At 43.1% G+C, this 21,261-nt stretch overlaps 1 protein-coding gene across 3 annotated transcripts; it reads left to right on the forward strand.

The window, feature by feature from the left end:
• The first annotated feature begins 1,058 nt into the window (after positions 1-1,058).
• LOC120022097 (retinoic acid receptor RXR-beta-A) lies at positions 1,059-19,583 on the forward strand. 3 transcript variants are annotated; one of them, XM_038965913.1, is made up of 14 exons: positions 1,059-1,208; positions 1,694-1,838; positions 4,469-4,698; positions 6,423-6,449; positions 7,005-7,152; positions 7,869-8,048; positions 8,648-8,671; positions 10,187-10,347; positions 10,605-10,734; positions 10,955-11,087; positions 13,277-13,318; positions 13,920-14,011; positions 14,180-14,285; positions 14,384-19,583. In XM_038965913.1, exons 2-14 carry the CDS (start codon positions 1,823-1,825, stop codon positions 14,529-14,531), a joined length of 1,437 nt encoding a protein of 478 aa, XP_038821841.1. In that variant the 5' UTR covers positions 1,059-1,208; positions 1,694-1,822; the 3' UTR covers positions 14,532-19,583. The 3 variants fall into 3 exon arrangements, with proteins under 3 accessions (XP_038821841.1, XP_038821842.1, XP_038821843.1); XM_038965914.1 differs by lacking the exon at positions 8,648-8,671; XM_038965915.1 differs by lacking the exons at positions 8,648-8,671; positions 13,277-13,318.
• Positions 19,584-21,261: the final 1,678 nt, after the last annotated feature.

The following is a 21,261-nucleotide window of genomic DNA, read 5'->3' on the forward strand; positions in this document are numbered from 1 at the left end:
CACGCTTGAGAAGTGTGCTCTTCACAGATGAACCCCGGTTTTAACAGTGTATGTTGTCTTGTGGGCGAGCGGTTTGCTGAACAGAGTGCCCCATGGTGGCGGTGGGGTTATGGTATAGCCAGGCATAAGCTACGGACAATGAACACAATTGCATTTTATCGATGGCAATTTATATGCACAGAGATATCATGACGAGATCCTGAGGCCCATTGTCATGCCATTCATCTGCCGCCATCACCTCATGTTTCAGCATGATAATGCACAGCCCCATGTTGCAAGGATCTGTACACAATTCCTGGAAGCTGAAAATGTCCCAGTTCTTCCATGCCTGCATACTCACCAGACATGTCACCCATTGAGCTTGTTTGGGATGCTCTGGATCGACGTTTACGACAGCATGATCCAGTTCCTACAACTTCGCACAGCCATTGAAGAGGAGTGGGACAACATTCCACAGGCCACAATCAAAAGCCTGATCAACTCTATGTGAAGTAGATGTGTTACACTGCATGAGGCAAATGGTGGTCACACCAGATACTGACTGGTTTGCTGATCCACACCCCTCTTTTAAGGCATCTTGTGACTAACAAGATGCATATCTGTATTCCCTGTCGTGAAATCCATTAGATTAGGGACTAATTAATTTATTTCAAATGACTTATTTCCTTATATGAACTGTAACATCTTGAAAATTGTTGCATGTTGTGTTTATATTTGGGTTCTGTGTATTTAGAGTTGGGACAACTTTTAGAATTTGGGATATTGTTCTAATTCAAGACATTCAGTTACATAACATTGTTTAAATATTCCCCATGTAATGTTCATGGGGAACATGGCTGCATGTGGTAGTGTCATGTAAATGCATCTTAATGCTCATTACAGACATTCAGTTTTATAGTATTTTTTTAATATTCCCCATGTAATGTTAATTGGGAGCTAACAAGCTAACATGGCTGCCATAGAATGTTGAAGTGGCATGTAAATGCATCATAATGCAGAAACCTTTTCAAACGGTACTGTTTTTGGTACGGTAGCTACTCCGTCAGCCACAGGCAGAAGGGCTGTACAGGGAAAGGGAGGGCTGACGGCGAGGCAAAGTGGGGAGAGAGGAGAGGAAGAACTCGGGGCCTGACCACCACATCTTTTCATGCGAACTCGGAGCCTGACCACCAAATCTTTTCATGCGAAGAAACTGCACTGTCAAAAACGTTAGTAATTAGGTATAATTATTGTTGATGCATAGTTTGTTTTAGCGTTAACGTTATATCTTACTGTTGGGGTAATGTATAGCTAGAATGTTGAATCGTTTACAAACTGACCAACTATCACTTGCGAGTTTTCTCTGGTCGGTTGTTGCACTACGCTAGATAGCTAGGTTGCTAACTGCACAACTGATTTAAAACGTCCTTCTACTATCTGTGGCTGCACTATCTACAGGCCACACTTTTGTTGACTCCGCGTTTGTCACAATCTAGGTAGCTAGTTATTTGAGATATATAATGTCAGCTAGCTAGGTAACGTTAGTTTACGACATGCATCTTCTTGACCAAAATGCACAGACAGAAAACAAATGAGAATGGATGCTTATGCCTCATGTTATGAAAACCGTGCCTCTCAAAAGCACGGGCCTGATGCCAAATGTTGACGTTTGCGTCTGTTATTTCATGAATTTCACCCCCCTCATTTCTTTCAGTCCTGTTTTTGGTCATCCGAAAACGACTCTGGCCCGGGCCCCAGTCCGCGGTCTTGAGTTAGATAGCGGAGTGTGATTGAAGCACGTCTATCGGTGTCCCAGCACGTCTTTTCCACCAAGGAGGTAGTAATGGGTGACAGCAGAGGTAAGAGAATGCCACTGGTGTTTTCGAATGAATTTCGCTAGCTATCAAGCCACTTCGGCATTTTTTTTAAATGTTCCAGCTGCAGTGGTCAACTATAGTTGGTGCATTAGAGATGCTTGTTGACAATATTTGCAATGGCTCAAGGCATAACAAGTTACTAAGCTACCAAACTGAATAGCCTAGTTGGCTATAGCTACAAGGATGCACTCACAAATTACACACAAAAAAACACATCACCCCAGTTTTTAGTCTGATTACTACACACTTATTGGTATATACAGCTTGAAATGATTGTTTAAATGTTCTTTACAAGCCAGAATGTTTAATACAATCATTTGAAATGACTACCAGTTAGTTTTCTGTGGTGTTGGACTTTCAGGTCGAAATTTGATATCCACAAGAAAGTATTGTTTACTCAACTGTTTAGAGCGGCAGTACCGAAGTTGACATTTCTATCACCTGGCACATGCTTAAAACCATGTCAACACCTGCTGACACCAGTACATCACTGGGACCTATCCAGGACATCTACTCAAAATGGTGCCTGAGGAAGGCCTGCAGCGGTCATCACACCCCAAACACGAGCTGTTCCCTCCCCTACCGTCAGGGCAGACGGTATCGGAGCATGAGGTCTGATATCAAAAGGCTCAGACAGTTTCCATCTACATCCATCATCAGATACTGAACACTTGAACTGGACTGACCACATGCACTGACTCTCCACACCTTGGCATACACACACACACACACACACACATCACAACTGCTGCTACCCGACTCTTATGATGATTGCTAAATACTGTATTATAATTATGCTAAAATGTTTATTCTACTCTACTGAGCCATTTACTTTTTTCATATTCTTATATTTTATTATTTCTTACTGTTGTATTGTTAAAAAGTAAGCATTTAGTTGGACGTGTATACCATGTGTATCCCGTACATACGACTAATAAAACTGGACTTCAGTTAGTTTGCCTGCATGTACTTCCGTCTTGTGCACGTGCCTTTCGGTCATGAGCAAACACGCGAGGCATGCATACTGAAGTCAGCAGGTAGTTACATGGTTTTGCGCATGTGCCAGGTGATGATAGAAACTTTAGTACCGGCGCTCTAAAAAGTCAGCTAAACAATACTTTCCTGTGGATAATTTGTTTCAAATTTCGACCAGCATGGTGTTGGGCAACCGGTAAGTAAGTAGCCTTGGCTTGTGCGATCCGGAACAGCTCATTAGGGCAGGAACCTATCTCCTGTCTCTGTAGCGCGAGGCAGCTTGATGTACAAGTACACCCCCTGGACAAGACGCTAGTCTATCGCAGGGACTTACACGGAACCCAAACCGGCTGCGCCATCAAGCATCAATTTATTTTGTCCCCCCACACCAAACGCGATCACGACACGCAGGTTAAAATATCAAAACAAACTCTGAACCAATTACACCAAATGATTTTTAAATCAGTTACAAAGTTGAATGGCTATGATAGGAGAACGGAGGATTGATCAACAACATTGTAGTTACGCCACAATACTAACAAATGACAGTGAAAAGAGGGTAGGTAGCCTTTACAGAATAAAAATGTTCCAAAACATGCATCCTGTTTGCAACAAAGCACTAAAGTAATACTGAAAAAAAACAAAAAACAACCATTGAGTACCACTCTTCATATTTTCAAGCATGTTGGTGGCTGCAACATGGGGCAGCAGGTAGCCTAGTGGTTAGAGCGTTGGACTAGTAACCGAAAAGGTTGCAAGATAAAATCCCCGAACTGACAAGGTAAAAATCTGTCGTTCTGCCCCTGAACAAGGCAGTTAACCCACTGTTCCTAGGCCGTCATTCAAAATAAGAATTTGTTCTTAACTGACTTGCCTAGTAAAATAAAAATGTTATGGGTATGTTTATCATCGGCAAGGACTAGGTTGTTTTTTAGGATAAATAATTAACGGAAAAGAGCTAAGCACAGGCAAATCCTAGAGGAATACCTGGTTCAGCATGCTTTCCACCAGACACTTGGAGACAAATTCACCTTTCAGCAGGACAATCGCCTAAAAAACGAGGCCAAATATAGATGGGTTGCTTACCAAGACGACATTGAATGTTGCTGAGTGGCCTAGTTACAGTTTTGACTTAAGCGGCTTAAATCTATGGCAAGACTTAAAAATGGTTGTCTAGCAATAATTAACAATCAACATGACATAGCCTGAATATTTTTTTTTCAAGATTAATGGCCAAATATTGTACACTGTTTTGAGAAAAAAAGTTGTGCTGTTCACTGCGGAGCTGCGTTGATGCGCTGTCCCAAAGCCAGCCAGCCGCGAAAGCAGCCTTCCTGCCCTGGTTCTGAGCCGTCTGCATGATCCCAAAGCCATCTCTCTGATACTGCTTACACTGCATTTGCCTTTTAATCGGGATTAGAATGATTTTAGTGACCTATTTTAAATTGGTGTTGATCTAGGGTTTGCACCTGCCATACCCAATTGACACCCCTGGGCATGACCCTTGTAAAAGTAAGCACACACAAAACTAACTTCATTGTAGCTAGGGGAACTATCAATCATTTTTTTTCTTAAACTTGAGTTGTATGTAGGGTGTCATCACTTTCTGGCATATAATCCCTGTGGTTTCTCACCAGATTCCCGCAGCCCAGACAGCTCCTCTGTGTCCTCCCCTCCCTCTGGCCAGCGCTCGCCACCCCTGACCCCCACAGCTGCCGCAATGACTTCTCTGCCGCCCGCCACCTCGGCCGTCAACAGCCCCATCAGCAGCATGGGCTCGCCCTTCTCTGTCATCAGCTCCTCCCTGGGGTCGCCCTGCCTGCCCGGGACACCCTCAGTGGGTTACGGCCCCATCAGCAGCCCCCAGGTGAGCCCTGAGTTCCAGACAGGTAGCTAACACTGTTCTGTTCTACCACTCTTCTCCTGCCTCATCTTTCACCTTTCAGGGTCATTCAGAGATGGGAAGTTGGCGCCATGGTCAATAAATGCTGCTTTACAGTAGTGGCCAGTGTGAACCAAGTGTGACTTCATAGGCTGCAGTCAACATGCGTGTATCTGCCAGTATCATCCTCTGGTGATTGGTTGAGAAGAGTATCACTTGTTGAGCTCACTTTTATTGTAAATAAACAATTGGCTGCTATTTTACGACCCCTAAAATGTGCAATTAGGCAATATCGCAATATTATTTTTGAGCTAGCTGTACCTGCATCAACTCTAGTATTTTCCCTTCAAAGCTTGTTTTCCATATTATTTTTTAAATAGGGAGCCAATTTGTTTTCAGCACTTTTATTTCCATGGTTGATAAAAACTATTATTATCATGGCTCTCTCTTGTCCCTCTGCAGCAGACATATGGTGAGAAATATGTTTGGAACATCAAATCGCAATAAAATCACAGTATCCAATCGCAATACATATCCAATCGTGAGAATCGCAATACATATCGTATCGACACCTAAGCCTTGTGATAATATCATATCGTGAGGTCCCTGGCAATTCCCAGCCTTATAGGTCAAGTGAAGTTGTGGATAACTACCAAAGGCAAACGTGAAACCATACATATCTAAATATTGTAAATCATTGATTCTTAAAAGTAGCACATTTTTTATCTGTGAAATCAACCACGAAATAGCATTATTTGGGTACTTTTTTAAACATGTTGCCCTTTTTCTTTGAATGCGTTCTGACTTTAAAAACCTCACAAAATATTAAATTAATTGAGTAATGATTAAATTATGACATTTTAGATCATGGGTGCCAGTGGATGAATCATTGGTTGCCCTCAAAACCACACATCAAAAGATCAAACTCTCCCTGTCCTCTTCCTGCGTATGACTAGAAAATAGGGAACACATTCTGCAATATTTCCATGAAATATATACAGTACCAGTCAAGTTTGGACACACCTACTCATTCAAAGGTTTTTCTTTATTTTTACTATTTTCTACATTGTAGAATAATAGTGAACATATCAAAACTACGAAATAACACATCATGCAGTAACCAAAAAAGTGTTAAACAAATCAAAATGTGTTTTATATTTTAGATTCTTCAAATAGCCACCCTTTGCCTTGATGACAGCTTTGCACACTCTTGGCATTCTCTCAACCATCTTCACGAGGTAGTCACCTGGAATGCATTTCAATTAACAGGTGTGTCTTGTTAATTTGTGGAATTTCTTTCCTTCTTAATGCGTTTGAGACAATCAGCTATGTTGTGACAAGCTAGGGTTGGTATACAGAAGACAGTATGTGTTATTTCATAATTGTAGAAAATAGTCAAACAAAAGAAAAACCCTGGAATGAGTAGGGGTGTCCAAACTTTTGACTAGTACTGTACATAAAATCCATAAATTCACATGCACAAAGTACAGTTTTTAAATCTACATTTAATGTATCTGCGTTTGCGAACATTTTATGTAGATGTTTTTTTCTTCCAGGCACAAAATTATTTGTCCAAGGGGCTCGTAGTGGCAGCATAGTAGTGAATATCCAAACAAATACCCGTACTGTCCGTCCCTGAGTGTGCCCACCCATCCCTCTTTCTTTCCTCCCCTGCCCTCTACTTCATCCCTTTTCTTTTTACTTCACAGATCAATATGTATACCAGGAGTGCAGAGGTAAGAACCCCCCCCTATTACCACCTCTGCCTTTCTCTATATTGGTTGTTTTATTTCCTCTATCTCCTCTCACATCAGATGGTCCTTTTCAGTGTTATTTCTCCTCTCCTTCCCTTGCTTTTTCTCTTTCTTTCTCCTCCCTCCCCCCATTTCACTTTTTGCCTCTGATTCTCCTCAAACGTCCTCACGAATTAATCCGGCTATGAGGATGCCTTGAGACTTAACCTGCTTGAACTGGTGAGGGCGAGAAGTGCTCTGTAATCTCTATTGCTTTGAGGGCGAGGGAGGCTCTTTTCTCCGACCAATGATGCCTGGGCGTGCGAACGGGTAACTGAATGTGGCTTTAATACTGATCAACCAGCCCACTCAAAAAGATAGCTGTGATTGTTGGATGCATGAAAGTACTGATGTTTTTTGTCATTTTTAAAAAATATGTCAGCTCTGCATCTATGACTCCAAATAATCAAACTAAGGAGTGATGTGCTGTCAGTTCATGACACATCCTCCCCTCTCACTCCTGCCCCTATTCCCTCCCTCCTTTCTCTCTGCCTCCAGATCAACTCCACAGTGTCCATGTCGGGCCTGCACGCGGTCAGCAGCTCGGATGATGTGAAGCCTCCGTTCGGGCTGGGAGGCCACAGCCCAGGGGGCCCCATGCTCTCCCAAAAGCGCCTGTGTGCCATCTGTGGTGACCGCTCCTCCGGTAAGTCTAGGCCCAATCCCAAACTGGCCCCTAGACCCTATGCTCTTGTGGAGATCAGAGATGAATTGAATGGTGTATGCAATATGGCCAGAACCCCACCCCAGCCTGTAAGAAGACAAGTTGAACTATATACTCTTCCATCTATAGGACAGACTGGGGGGTGATTTAGGGTCTGTGTCAGGGGGGGACTGAGAGAGAAGCAGTAGTGCAATATGCTTTGTTTATTAAAGGATAGTTCTGTCCAAAATTGTACAGGCGTTGAATGAAATGTAGTTAGGTGGTGTGGATGTTTCTCATGAATTTGGGATTGACACTCTGAGATTTGTGTTGTGCATAGTGGGATCTACACAACATGGCATTGGCTACATGGACTTATAGCCTTATGGTATGGAAACGTCATATAACCCTAGATTTTGGGTTACCTTTCCGTAGTGTAGAAAATTGTAAAAAATCTGCATAAAATGTTTAAAACACAGTAGGGAATTGTTTTTCATCTATCCCTTGTCTGTACCAGTTCAGTTTCTACTAAAAGGGACCGAAACACTTCCATGTATTTTCATTACCATCACACCTGAAGAACTATGCGCTCTAGGCTTAGTGCCTGAAGGATTGAAAGGGGTTTGTTACTGATGTAACCTTCCCTCCTTTTGCTATCCCCCTATTCCCTCTCTATTGTTGTCAATTTGCATTCATCTTTCTTGTCATTCTCTCTATAGGTAAGCACTACGGAGTGCACAGCTGCGAGGGCTGCAAGGGTTTCTTCAAGCGCACGGTGCGCAAGGACCTGAGCTACACCTGCCGGGACAACAAGGACTGCCTGGTGGACAAGCGCCAGCGCAACCGCTGCCAGTACTGCCGCTACCAGAAGTGCCTGGCCTGTGGCATGAAGAGGGAAGGTAAGGGGGGAGCCTAGCAGTCTGCTGTCCTCAACTAGCATTCAATATGGCTTATTAAAGGGTAACGCTATCACCTGGTAAGGCTTGAAATGGAGGGAGAGGCCGAGAGGGATGCAATTGGAGATATGAGGAGCGAGACCGCGACAAGACAGACAGAATGAGGGAGAGCTAGGATCCTTATTGAAATTGGGTCTGACTTGCTACCGTAAGAATGTAGAAGTAAGAGGGATGGGGCCCCTTGTGTCTCCTAACCCAAAGACCCCCACTCACCAACCGTCCTGTTGCCCTGCTGAAATAACACTGGTTGACATTGTTGCCAAAAAGATTGTATAGCCTACTTGCTATAAAACTATTTCCAATTGCTGTTTTTAAATCCACTGAAATAATCTATGTATAATAAAGATTCTCTAAGAGCATTTAAGATTTTTTGAATATTGTAATATGAATTTCTAAGGGGAGAGTTGATTGTACTCAAAGGGGATGAAAAGAACGAGAAAGAGGTAGAGAGAGGGGGATGGAGAGCCTTGTAAACACTAACCCCTGTCCCCCTCTCTCTCCCCTCTTGTTTCCTCTCGTTTTCTCTCTCCCATCTTCTGTAGTGGTCCAAGATGAACGACAGAGATGTAAGGAGAATGGCATTTAAATAGTTGGTGGGGAATAGTGCAGAGTACTTATGTAGTTTTATGTCAATGCTCAGAAATGGACCATACCACACAGAAGACAGCGCTCTCTTGCCTACAAGACTTTGAAACAATCATCCTTTTTCTAATGTTTGTGCATTTTTCAAATGTTTTATATGGTCAAGAGGTAAAACAACAATATTTTATGTTGTTTTGTTGTAATGGTCTATTTCTGGGTGAGGTATGTTGCAGAATGTATTGGTATGAAACTAGCCATCGGGCGTACGACATTGCCATCAGCCGTTGAGGAAATGCTTCCTTTGAAATCAATGAAAGCTGCTTCACTACCCTTGTTGTGCTCACGTTGCGTCAAGTCCAAGTCTTTACGCCGCGTTCATTCCGTCTTGTAAATTGGAATAATGAGAAATAAAGTTGATTTTGGTTGCGTAGAGCCTCCACTATACACCACTGGTTATTTTACTAAGATTTCTGAAGTCAAGAAGCTACTACTTCTAGCTAGCTAGCTACGTTGACTAGCTAGGTTCACAATGTAAACAAAGGCAACTTGTGCAATTAGAGGATCATTTAGTACAACCACTACCAACACTTTAATGAGTACTTGCGAAAAACTGGACCAAAGCTATTGTACTTCCACATAATTGATGAATATGGTAAGGTACAGTAGGGGAAAATAGAGGAAAGATGTTCTTCCCCTCTGTTCCTCTCCGCTCTCAAAACAACATGCTCTGTGTAGCAGGTAGAACATCACATTGACACAACGCTGATAGCAACGCTTATCGTGGAGTTAAAGTGTTACTGTTCTCAGTATCGCTGACATTGTGTAAAATCGTATTACCATCATATTACTGTGGTGTCGGGCTGATTTCACATATTTCCCTGCATTCGCTGATAGTGGTGCACAGTTGATTGGTATTGTGCCAGTTTATGTGGTTTGGGGTGACTTCAAAGATGTATAACCTGTAATGTGCCATAGAAATAAACCTTATTGTGGGGTGATTCTAATAGGAAAATTCTCTTGATGGCTGATGGGAATCAGATATCAGTCTTGGGGCCACAGGAAAGCAGCTTGCGAGCCTGATGTGGCCCCTAGGCCTTGAGTTTGAGACCTGGTGTGAAAGGTAAAAAAAAAGCTTTGTCGTTTGAACTAAACGGGAAATGTACATATCTGTGTATCTCCTTTTCCTCTACCTGTGTCATTCTTTACTTTCCTCATTTCACATTCCTCCCTTTCGCAACTTTTTTAAATTTCCCCTCCTTTCTCTCTCACCTTTCTCAACTTTTTTCTTCACTTTGCTTCCCATTTGCTCTCTCCCTCTCTCCATCTCACTTCCCTGTCCTGCTCTTTCTTTATCTTTTACCCCTCCATCCTTCTCCCTCTGCTGCTCCCTACTTTCCCCTCACCTCCTCCCCTCCTGTGCCTCTTTCCTTCTCGCTCCCCGACTCTCTCGTCCCCTCCTTCCCTCTCTCCTTCCCTCTGCCCTTCCTGTGCCCCTGCAGCTGTGCAGGAAGAGCGCCAGAGGAACAAGGAGCGGGAGAGCGAGGTGGAGTCGACCAGCGCCGTCAACGAGGAAATGCCCGTGGAAAAGATCCTGGAGGCCGAGATGGCCGTGGAGCAGAAGACCGAGCTGCATGCCGACGGGAGCTCCGGGGACAGCTCGGTAAATGTGTGTGTGTGTGACCCACCGTCTGACCCCGCGACGCACACATACCAACTTCTCTTAGCACACATACCAACTTCTCTTACTCCACTGTCTGTTATTATTTCTAGAGATTTGATTGTGCGACTGAGCCAACAATTTGTGAATATATTCTGAGATAACAGACCCGCTTAGTTTTAAATGTGATCCTAAGGTCTCCAGTCCCTATTTTGTGCCCTATGTTGAAGCCAGTCTCTCCTCCCTCTGTTCCTCTCCAGCCCAATGACCCGGTCACCAACATCTGCCAGGCTGCAGACAAGCAGCTGTTTACCCTGGTGGAGTGGGCCAAGAGGGTCCCCCACTTCTCTGAGCTGGCCCTGGACGACCAGGTCATCCTGCTACGTGCCGGTACGCTCAAAAAGCCTTCGCCTTTTCATGTTCATCGGCACCAAACGGAAGAAAGCAAACTGAAACCTGGACATGTCCAATAAAACTTTACTTTTTTTTAGTTGGAAAAAGTTTTTTGTCATACACCCTAATGAACACAGCCCTGCTCAGCTTTGACCTCATTAAATCCAAGCTGTTCACAGCCCTACATGGATAGGCTGATGACCCTGTCTCCCTCCAGGTTGGAACGAGCTGCTGATCGCTTCCTTCTCTCACCGCTCCATCAGTGTGAAGGACGGCATCCTATTGGCCACCGGCCTACACGTGCACAGGAACAGCGCCCACAGTGCCGGCGTGGGAGCCATCTTCGACAGGTAACACACACACGTGCGATGGACCTCGGTGAACCACATAGAAGCAACCTTTTACATGTTCATTTTCAAAGAAAAGCTTATAAACTGCAGGGAGAAAGATTGAAAAAAAGAAAGGTGCCCCTGAAGGATTTAAGCATTCTGCATTGGTTTTAAGCTCAGTTTTCCATAAACAGTCAACACTTAATGTCTAGTGTTTTTGTAATGGCAGTTTATTTTATTTGATCATACACGCCGTCATATAAACACTTTATCATACATGTGTCTGTAGAACATAATTTTCAGTCATGGTCATGCCTGTTAGTTATTATTCATTAAATGGCCATTTCTCTTTGGAGTCCAGATGAGTTTGTTGAAATGAGCTGAATCATTTTCCTGAATAAAGGGAGAATGGAGCACTTTCGGGTAGAGTTCGTGCATATATTAGGATTACATTTTGTGACGTTTTTGTTCATTTTGGACTACGGTGAGGATTTTTTCCGGCTGTTCGAGCACCCAGCATTTTTTCTGGAGGCAAGCCGAAGTTCGAAGACGAAGTCTACGCCCTTTCATTGGTAATTGGTCAACAGTAGGGATTATTCAGTAAAGTCTTTGTTGTCATTCAACAAGAGACGACTTGTTTTCATGTACATTTTTTCTTTGAAAATGCACCAAACATCTTAGTTAGATGTAAAATTCGCGACTAACATCTATTTGGGCAAAAACGTCTAAATTAAAGACAGATTTCTTGAGTTATCTTAGATTAATTTGGACTATTTTGAGGAAGTGTACACTGGTTACGGCGTCTCAAAATGGACAAACAGTGCTATTGCGAGCTTTTTTCCCCTCATTTTTCAAGCAAAGGATTTTTTTAAGGGAGTATGCGAGCACACTCGTTCGGTTCGGCTAGCTGAGTTCGGTCAGGTGCCAGCCGAGTTGAAGCATGCTGACGGCTTTAGTCTGCCTCTAGAATAATGCAGCATGCTAGAACGCTGGGGACTAGTGCTTAATGTACTGTAGACGTCACTGTTGATTTCACTAGGATACCCCCCCCCCCCCCCCCCAACACAGCCACACACACACGGGGCACACTCATCTATTCCATTTTACTTTGGCAGATGTCAATATTTTATTCAGTAGCATAAAATAGCCTTTAATCAAGCGGCATGGCACCTGTCTTGAGTAAAATCCTGCGCTCATCGCAGCTCTCAAGGAACAAGCGTGCCCACCCCAACTCAATAGGGTCGCCACATCACATGGTGTGAATGCATTGTTTATTACACAGTAATTACATTGTTATTAATAGTTCGTAAACTGCAAGACTCCCAATTCCCACAGGAACTTAAGCATCTCTTGGATTAACTGGTTGCAGGCTTTTGTTTCAGATTCATCTAGACATCCTTGCGTAAATGTGGTCCGCTGAATGTTTTTTGTTGTGTGAAATCTCTCAATTCTCATTTTTTATCTTCACGTGTCTTTTTTGTTTCCTAAAAAAAACATATTTTTCATTCATTTATGATTTATGCCAAATCGATTTGATTAAGATGATTAAATCATATTACTGCATTGTTCCGTTGACTATTTATTACGCTCCTCTATTGGCTTATGCTTTCTGCTCTACTGTCATTGGCCCGTGCTAATACCCATAACCCTTTTGTGCTGATTTGGTTAAACCATTTACATGAAGGATTTTTTTAAATGATACGTACTTACCCAGGAAGTTTTATATGCTAATTATCGAGGGTACAATGAAGTATGCCTAAAACGCTACGGTAGTGAAGATAAGCAGAGGTCTTGGGTAATACTGTATAGAACTAGTTAAATAAAGGTTCATTAAAAAACAACATTAAATAAAAAATAACTATTTGCCCTATTTCAATCAGACCCAATATGAAAGTCTTCTCCTCTAAATCTTGTCTGTGCTCAAATGTCTCGGATCTATTTATTGCTGTGTTACACTGGCATATTTTTGTCATTCCTCAAGCTTTATTTCCCGTAGTTTTAATGCTATCTAAAACATTTTCATCAGGCCAAGTCTCCATCAACAAGAGCCTGTAGCTTGTTACTCCCAGAAGTGGAACTGGGCACCAAAATGCAATGTAGAGTCTAACTTACCTGTTCCTCTGGGCCCAAACCAACGCAGGGGGGGACAATGTAATAACAATGTAACTGTGTAATAACATTGTAATAACACATTGTAATTGAATACACAGGGAGAGTGCGCACAATGCAGAGGTTGGAGCCATATTTGACAGGTAATGACATCACTACACGCCTACCTTCCCCTATCAACAACGAACACAAAACAAAACAAACAACGCCACAAAATAAACGCTTTTCTTGGCCCAGTTGTTGAGTGAGAGAATCTGGCAAAGAAAGTGCTGTAATTAGCCCAGGTAAAAGAGCGGGTCGTGTGTATCTTGTCCGCTCGTGTTTCAGTGAGTGTTGTGTTCTGTTTCTCCTCTTCTCTGTCGTAGCGCAGGCTCGACTGGTCGCTGGCGCAGCGTCGACAAAACACCAGCTGCTAACTTCCTTCCCTTCATCTTCTTTCTGTCCTTATTGAATGATTGCATTACCCAACATTTTTGCGATGTGCAGTAGTTTGTAAATAAGAAAAGTGTGGTTTGGGCTTGGATGGAAGTTATAGATTGTGTGGTTGTAGTGTAACGTTTAAATGCATAATGTAAAGAGGATGTAAAACTTGTATCCCCGCCCCCCTGCCCTTCTGTTAATTTCTTTATTTAACTGCTGCATCGTTGAGTGGAACTGTGGTGAACCCTAGAGAAGATGCTAACCCATCTCCTCCCGTTCTCTCGTCCCTCTGTCACACCTCCCCCTCCTCGACCCTGGTTGTAGAGTTCTCACTGAGCTGGTCAGTAAGATGAGAGACATGCAGATGGACAAGACCGAGCTCGGCTGCCTCCGAGCCATCATCCTCTTCAACCCAGGTAATGATTTCCGCTCAAATAATGATTTGAGACAAGATAACGATTTAAGCCGTTTCAGACCAGATTATGATTTCAGTCATTTCATCCCAGATATAGCATGATGTCAGGAAGAATCACATGTTAATTATTGTCATGTGCTATAGTGCCTGTGTTTGTTCCTGCATTCAGATGCCAAGGGCCTGTCCAGCCCAAGTGAAGTGGAATTGCTGAGGGAGAAGGTGTACGCATCGCTGGAGTCCTATTGTAAACAGAGATACCCCGACCAGCAGGGCAGGTACAAGAGAAACACACAGACATACTATAGCACCTATCCGCACAATACTCCCACGTCACCGCCATGATTGACCTCACTTGTTCTCCCCATCGCCCCAGGTTCGCTAAGCTCCTCCTCCGGCTGCCAGCGCTGCGCTCCATTGGCCTGAAGTGCCTGGAGCACCTGTTCTTCTTCAAGCTGATTGGCGACACCCCTATCGACACGTTCCTCATGGAGATGCTAGAGGCGCCCCACCAGCTGACCTAAGAACCAGGTTCTGCCCTGGTCCATTTTGCACCAGGGGTTCTAGTTCTGGCACCCTGGTTCTGGGGCTTCACCATGTCTGCTGGTTTTGATGTCCCGCTCACACCAACCCCACCACCCCTTCACCCATAACCCCCCCAAGCTTATACAGCTCCGAAAGACCATATGCTGTCAAACACACAGGCGCAAACACTTTTTCACAGTAGGGGTTAAGACACATTGAAATATCTCCTTTTTAACTGCTTATACAAGTTTTTATCATGAGTTAGCCTTCAGTTGGTAGCCTCCAGCTTTGAGTGTAAACGCTTCTGCGAATCCGGTAGACCTCTCAGCTTCTTGTGGGGTTCGTAAGTTATTCAGATACATTGCTGTGCGCATAGATATGACGAGTGGCTTACACCGTCTTAGGCTTTACTCTTGGGATTAACCCAAACACGTCATGATCAGGTGCGTAATATTTCAATCAACTGTCACCCAACTTCTATTGGTCAGGACACAGCCAATAGAGGCAGACACGCCCCTCTGAGTTCACCAATCCGAATGTGATTTGAATACTATGCTTTATTCATGCTTAAATGCGCTGAATTCATTCTGAAGTACTGTACTCTTAAAATGAGACCTTTTTAAGGCGTTGAAATCCAAGGAGGGGGCACTTTGGTTGGCCCTTAAAGCTCACACCAGGCTTTCAAAGAGAGAAACTGACTTGTAAGATGTGTTCTTTGTTGCATTTAGCTGTTTGTTCTCTTTAAGTCCAAACAAGGGCCATTGGGCACAGGAAGTGCAACCTTGTTCAAGAGCACTGCGTTCATTGGTGCTGTTGTAGATGTTTCTTTTGTTTGACACCCTCTACTTTGCTAATGGTCATTTTTGCACTCTGTGAAACATTACTGTGTAAGTAAACATTTGTTGCAGAAACCTATCTGCCCATCTTTAAGAAACTGGGGCAACCACAATGAATCTCTCCATCTCTCATCTTAAAAGTCAAGGTGTTAATGGCCGTGCTTCGTTCTGTGAAATGGCCATCCGGTCTAAGAAAGCCTTGATATCATTCGATATCTTGTTCCAGTGTACCCCTACAACTCCCCTTCTGAATCCTCAGTTTGTGTCATTCAAGTGCTTGCAGCCTCTTTCCGTTAACTTTTTAACAATATGTAAATACGATGACACATCTACTCCTTCACTAGAGCACGACTGGGCAATCCCAATATGTGCATACAGTAGGGAAAACACAGGGGTTAGCAAGCATGTTAGCACACAACAAAAAGTTTTCCCCGATAGCAATATGAACAGATATTGTACACATTCAATATGTACTGTAAAAAAAAATATATATAATCGTAAAGGGTTTTACCCATAGACTGGATGACTATTAGGTCTAGTTGTTGTGCTAGTAGTTCCGTCACTCTTGACGTGATGGTATTCTATAGGGATGGTATTCTATAGGGCTGCTGTGTCACGGGCAGGGCGATAGACCCCGCCCCCTTAGCCTGCCCAGCCTGTGACAATACTTTGTCTTTTATTGTGGAGCTGATTGGCTACCGCGACTGTATTGTGTGGTCTGCTTACACAAAGCTAAGCAATAGGGGCCGATTCAGCTCCCCCATAACAGAACTAGCTGTCAATACATTAGATACAAACTTTGAACTGAAATATTTAAAGAGCATCATTACACACAACGTGAGCAGTATTGGCGGATGCATAACGATTGAGACCATATTGTGTGCATAGAAGGATTTAGATGTGTTGGTCGTTTATGAAGTATTTGGAGATGGGTATTATTTACCATTCAGAACAGAAATTAGGATGTAGAATAGAGATTGCTGTATCGCTTACTGGACAGAAATTCAACTGTCCTAAAGTTGGGTGCTACACGACTCATGTGGTCTTACAATTATAGATGTGCTTGTTTACACCAGTGGAGGCTGGTGGTAGGCGCTATAGGAGGATGGGCTCATTGTAATGGCTGGAATGGAATTGACATTTTTAGTAATTTTAGAAGATCCTCTTAAACAGAGCGACTTAGAGGAGCAATTAGGGTTAAGTGCCTTGCTCAAGGGCACATCGACAGATTTTTCACCTAGTCGGCTCAGGGATTAGAACCAGCGACCTTTCGGTTACTGTCCCAACTGTCTTAACCGCTAGGCTACCTGCCGCCCGTTCAATGGAATGCTGTCAAACACGTTGTTTCCATGTGTTTGAAGTGTTTGGTACCATTCCATTTATTCCATTCCCGCGATTACATTGAGCCCGTCCTCCTATAGCTCCTCGCACCAATGCAAACACAGTACACAAACAAAACGCTAAGAGTGTGCAAGTACACACCCTCCACCTTTTTTCCCTCTTGAAACTGAGGTCTACTTAAAATAGGATTCCCACTCGGCCGTACTCTTTTCAGCCGATCCCCTACATTGACTTGCAGTCAGCCCTTTCTGGCGGGAGAGGAACACCTCCCCCATGTAATGTGTATATGGAGGATGATACCTGTCTAACAGGGTGTCCTACTCCAAGCCGGTGAACAGGCCGTGGGAGCACTGTAGACCATTTACATGCCCGTCGGGTTTATGTACGTCTATACATGTGAACATGCACATGCTCTGTTCCTCAGTGTCCAGATTGTGAATGTACAGAGAAGAGCTGCGTCGCTTGTTGTCGCATCCCGATTTCAGAGCGATGAATCGAATTCGGAATCGGTCGCTGCAGAATAAAATGAACGATTAGAACTCGAGATCAGCCTTAAGGAATTTAGTCCCACGGGGTAGAGTATCTTATCTGTGTATCCCCAGTGTGAACCACGATCTTGTCACGATGTTGGCAACAATCCCTCATGTAATTCCCTCGTTTTTTTGTTGGAGCTTCCTCAGTTGAATGTGAACGCATTTCAATCTCCCATTTCTTAACACTAGAAAAGCCTGGCCTTGAGGGACCCCTCTTCAAGCCAAAACGAGTCTTTGACTCCAACATTCTAACAGTCTAATAAGTTAATTTCATATATGCTATTGGAAAAATAATATTTTGCTTGTGTTTATGAAGGACTTAAGTAACAGAATGCCAAAAAAGTATTATTTCAAAGAACAAAATAGCATTTTCATTAGTTTGTTACTGTAGGCTATTTGTTTTCTCATGCTCAAGTGTAGAGCTCATGGAACAGAGGTAATTATTGGAAAAGGGATATTTTGAAATAGAGCCAATACTATATAGAAATCAGTCTTACCTGCATGTGACTGTAGGAGGATTTCAAAAAGTCACTTGTCGCTCCGAAAAATATATATCCTCTTTAGAACTGCTTATAACACAAAATGCTAAAATGCGTGTGTTAAATAGACGTATTTAGGAAAAGTCAGACTGAGGGAGGCATGACTTTTAAAATGGCAGAGATATTTAAATTTCATATTTAGTCCAAATGACTTACTTGCCTCTTCTAGTGCTGTAACAGTGCATTTTAAAGTGAATCCCTTGTTATGCTGTGTCTTGTCCTATAAAATTCAGTTTAGCTGTGAGCAGAGATTACTTCGTACAGTATACGTATAACAGCCCTATAAGAATTCTACAGGTTCTATAAGCTAAGCATTTTCAGGTTGTTCAGGCAGACAGTTTATCAGAAGAAGATTTTTTTTTTGAACTGCCTGTACACTATGTTTATGTGCCTGTGTTGATATGTCACTATATCCACTGTGTACAATGAAGTCTTGGTCTGGTTATACCAGCAAGCTCGGGTGTGCTGCAGCATGGAGAGAGGTTTTCAACAACACAGAAAGATGCACAGAAGAGCAGGGCGCAAGCGAAGTGGGGTGTAAATTTGCGTACACGTTGCCCGGGCCCTTCTCTTCCCTTGCCAACCGAGTGCAGTGTCCCTTTGGTATTACTTGATGGCAGTGCTGCGGCGGTCTTCGCCCTTGGAGACAGACCGCCGGCGTGCGGCCCAAAGATGCGTGTCCCTCGTGACCGCGTGCACTCAAGGCAGACGCCTGGACCTTTTGATTACATTCATTTATCTTCAACTTACTTTTGAAATCAGTTGCTTTAAAAAATATAAAAAAACTCTTAAAATTTTGCAGGCTGTGAAGCTGTCATGTGTTGGTATCTAGCGGGATGCAATACTTATTTAATAGGCACCCTGGTGCAAAGGTCAACTCTGTGATGATCAAAACACCCCATGCGGTTGGTTGGTGCCACCCCTGTGATGACGTAACACAGGTGTGAAGGCCAGCGTTGATGCTGTGCCACGCTGAGGTCCCATGGCTGACTGTTGAGTATTCAGAGTGTTGTGCTTTGTCACTAAAGAACTCCCCTTTTATAAGAAAGGTGCCACAGCAAGGCGGAGGGCACTAGTCGGGGTGGTCCCTATGGTGATTATACTGTGCATTGGTGTTTTTTTAAGTGGCCAAGAGAGCAGAGTTACAAGCTAGGAACGTGCACCGATAATTTGGCTATTTGGATCACGGTTTTGTCTTCCGTGTCCAACGCAAACAGGAGTGTGTTTACGTAGAAAAATATGCATTGGACACTGCCAGCAAACCTTGGCTTAAGCTGAGAAAAACATTGGAGCCAATGCATAGATCCCAAAGGTGCGCGCTGAAGTCACGCCTCTGGATAGTGTCCCATTACGCGGATGAACTTGAGGGGAGTGCCAACTCAACATGCTCAGAGGAGAATGCGTTCAAAGTGGGATAAGTGCTTAGGGTGGTAGACTTTCACTTGATCAGATGTTGTTTTGTTGATCAAGAAAAGCTGTTTTCGTTAGATCTCGAGATTTCCTGTCGTTGATTCCCGCCAAAATACACTGCTTCTTTGTTGTGCTTGACTCTTTCCTTTGACCGCGCTATTCATCTGTCTGTATTCAGGACTATTAAACACATGCAGGAACTGTTATATCACATGGGATCTTCAATTTCCTTTTTCTCATGTCTATTTTTTGTTTTTATCTCTGACTCCAGCATACATGTGGAAATGATTGACTGTTTTGTGTGTTTTGGGGAAGGAAAGGCATTTTTTTTGTCATTTAATTTGGAATCTGTTTCTGTTGTATCATGTCCGAGTAAAGGTTTTAATACTGTACCATTCCTGTCTTGGTGGATTTTGTCTGTCCATGCTTTTCAGTGTATGTTTCAAAATAAGCATTCAAAGAACAATGTGGAACATTTGACTTGTTGGAAGCTTGACAACCATGCACTATTGGATTCAACATTTTCATTTACAGTTGAAGTCGGAAGTTTAAATACACTTAGGTTGGAGTCATTAAAACTTGTTTTTCAAATTTCTTGTTAAACTATAGCTTTGGCAAGTTGGTTAGGACATCTACTTTGTGCATAACACAAGTAATTTTCCCAACAATTGTTGTTTACAGATACAGTGAAATAATCTATCACAATTCCAGTGGGTCAGAAGTTTACATACACAAAGTTGACTGTGCCTTTAAACAGTTTGGAAAATTCCAGAAAATGATGTCATGGCTTTAGACGCTTCTGATAGGCTAATTGACATCATTTGAGTCAATTGGAGGTGTTCCTGTGGATGTATTTCAAGGCCTGCCTTCAAACTCAGTGCCTCTTTGCTTGACATCATGGGAAAATCAAAAGAAATCAGCCAAGACCTTAGAAAACAAATTGTAGACCTCCACAAGTCTGGTTCATCCTTGGGAGCAATTTCCAAACACCTGAAGGTGCCACGTTCATCTGTACAAACAATAGTACGTAAGTATAAACACCATGTGACCATGCAGCCATCATACCGCTCAGGAAGGAGATGCGTTCTGTCTCCTAGAGATGAACGTACTTTGGTGCAAAAAGTGCAAATCAATCCCAGAACAACATCAAAGGACCTTGTGAAGATGCTGGAGAAACAGGTACAATAGTATATATCCACAGTAAAATGAGTCCTTTAACGACACAACCTGAAAGGCCGCTCAGCAAGGAAGAAGCCACTGCTCCAAAACCGCCATAAAAAAGCCAGACTACGGTTTGCAACTGCACATGGGGACAAAGATCGTACTTTTTGGAGAAATGTCCCCTGGTCTGATGAAACAAAAATATAACTGTTCGGCCATAATGACCATCGTTCTGTTTTGAGGAAAAGGGGGGAGTCTTGCAAGCCGAAGAACATCTCAACGGTGAAGCACGGAGGTGGCAGCATCATGTTGTGGGGGTGCTTTGCTGCAGGAGGGACTGGTGTAATTCACAAAATAGATGCCATCATGAGGTAGGAAAATGATGTGGATATATTGAAGCAACAACTGAAGACATCAGTCAAGAAGTTAAAGCTTGGTCACATGCGTCTTCCAAATGGACAATGACCCACAAACATACTTCCAAAGTTGTGGCAAAATGGCTTAAGGACAACAAAGTCAAGGTATTGGAGTGGCCATCACAAAGCCCTGAACTCAATCCCATAGATTGTGGGCAGAACTGAAAAAGTGTGTGCGAGCAAGGCCTACAAACCTGACTGTTACACCAGCTCTGTCAGGAGGAATGGGCCAAAATTCACCCAACTTATTGTGGGAAGCTTGTGGAAGGCTACCTGAAACGTTTGACCCAAGTTAAACAATTTAAAGGCAATGCTACCAAATACTAATTGAGTATGTAAACTTCTGACCCACTGGGAATGTGATGAAAGAAATAAAAGCTGCAATAAATAATTCTCTACTATTATTCTGACGTTTCACATTCTTAAAATAAAGTGGTGATCCTAACTGACCTAAAACAGGGACTTTTTACTCTGATTAAATGTCAGGAATTGT

This window comes from Salvelinus namaycush, chromosome 27, assembly GCF_016432855.1.
Source record: "Salvelinus namaycush isolate Seneca chromosome 27, SaNama_1.0, whole genome shotgun sequence".
Classification (NCBI taxonomy): Eukaryota; Metazoa; Chordata; class Actinopteri; order Salmoniformes; family Salmonidae; genus Salvelinus; species Salvelinus namaycush.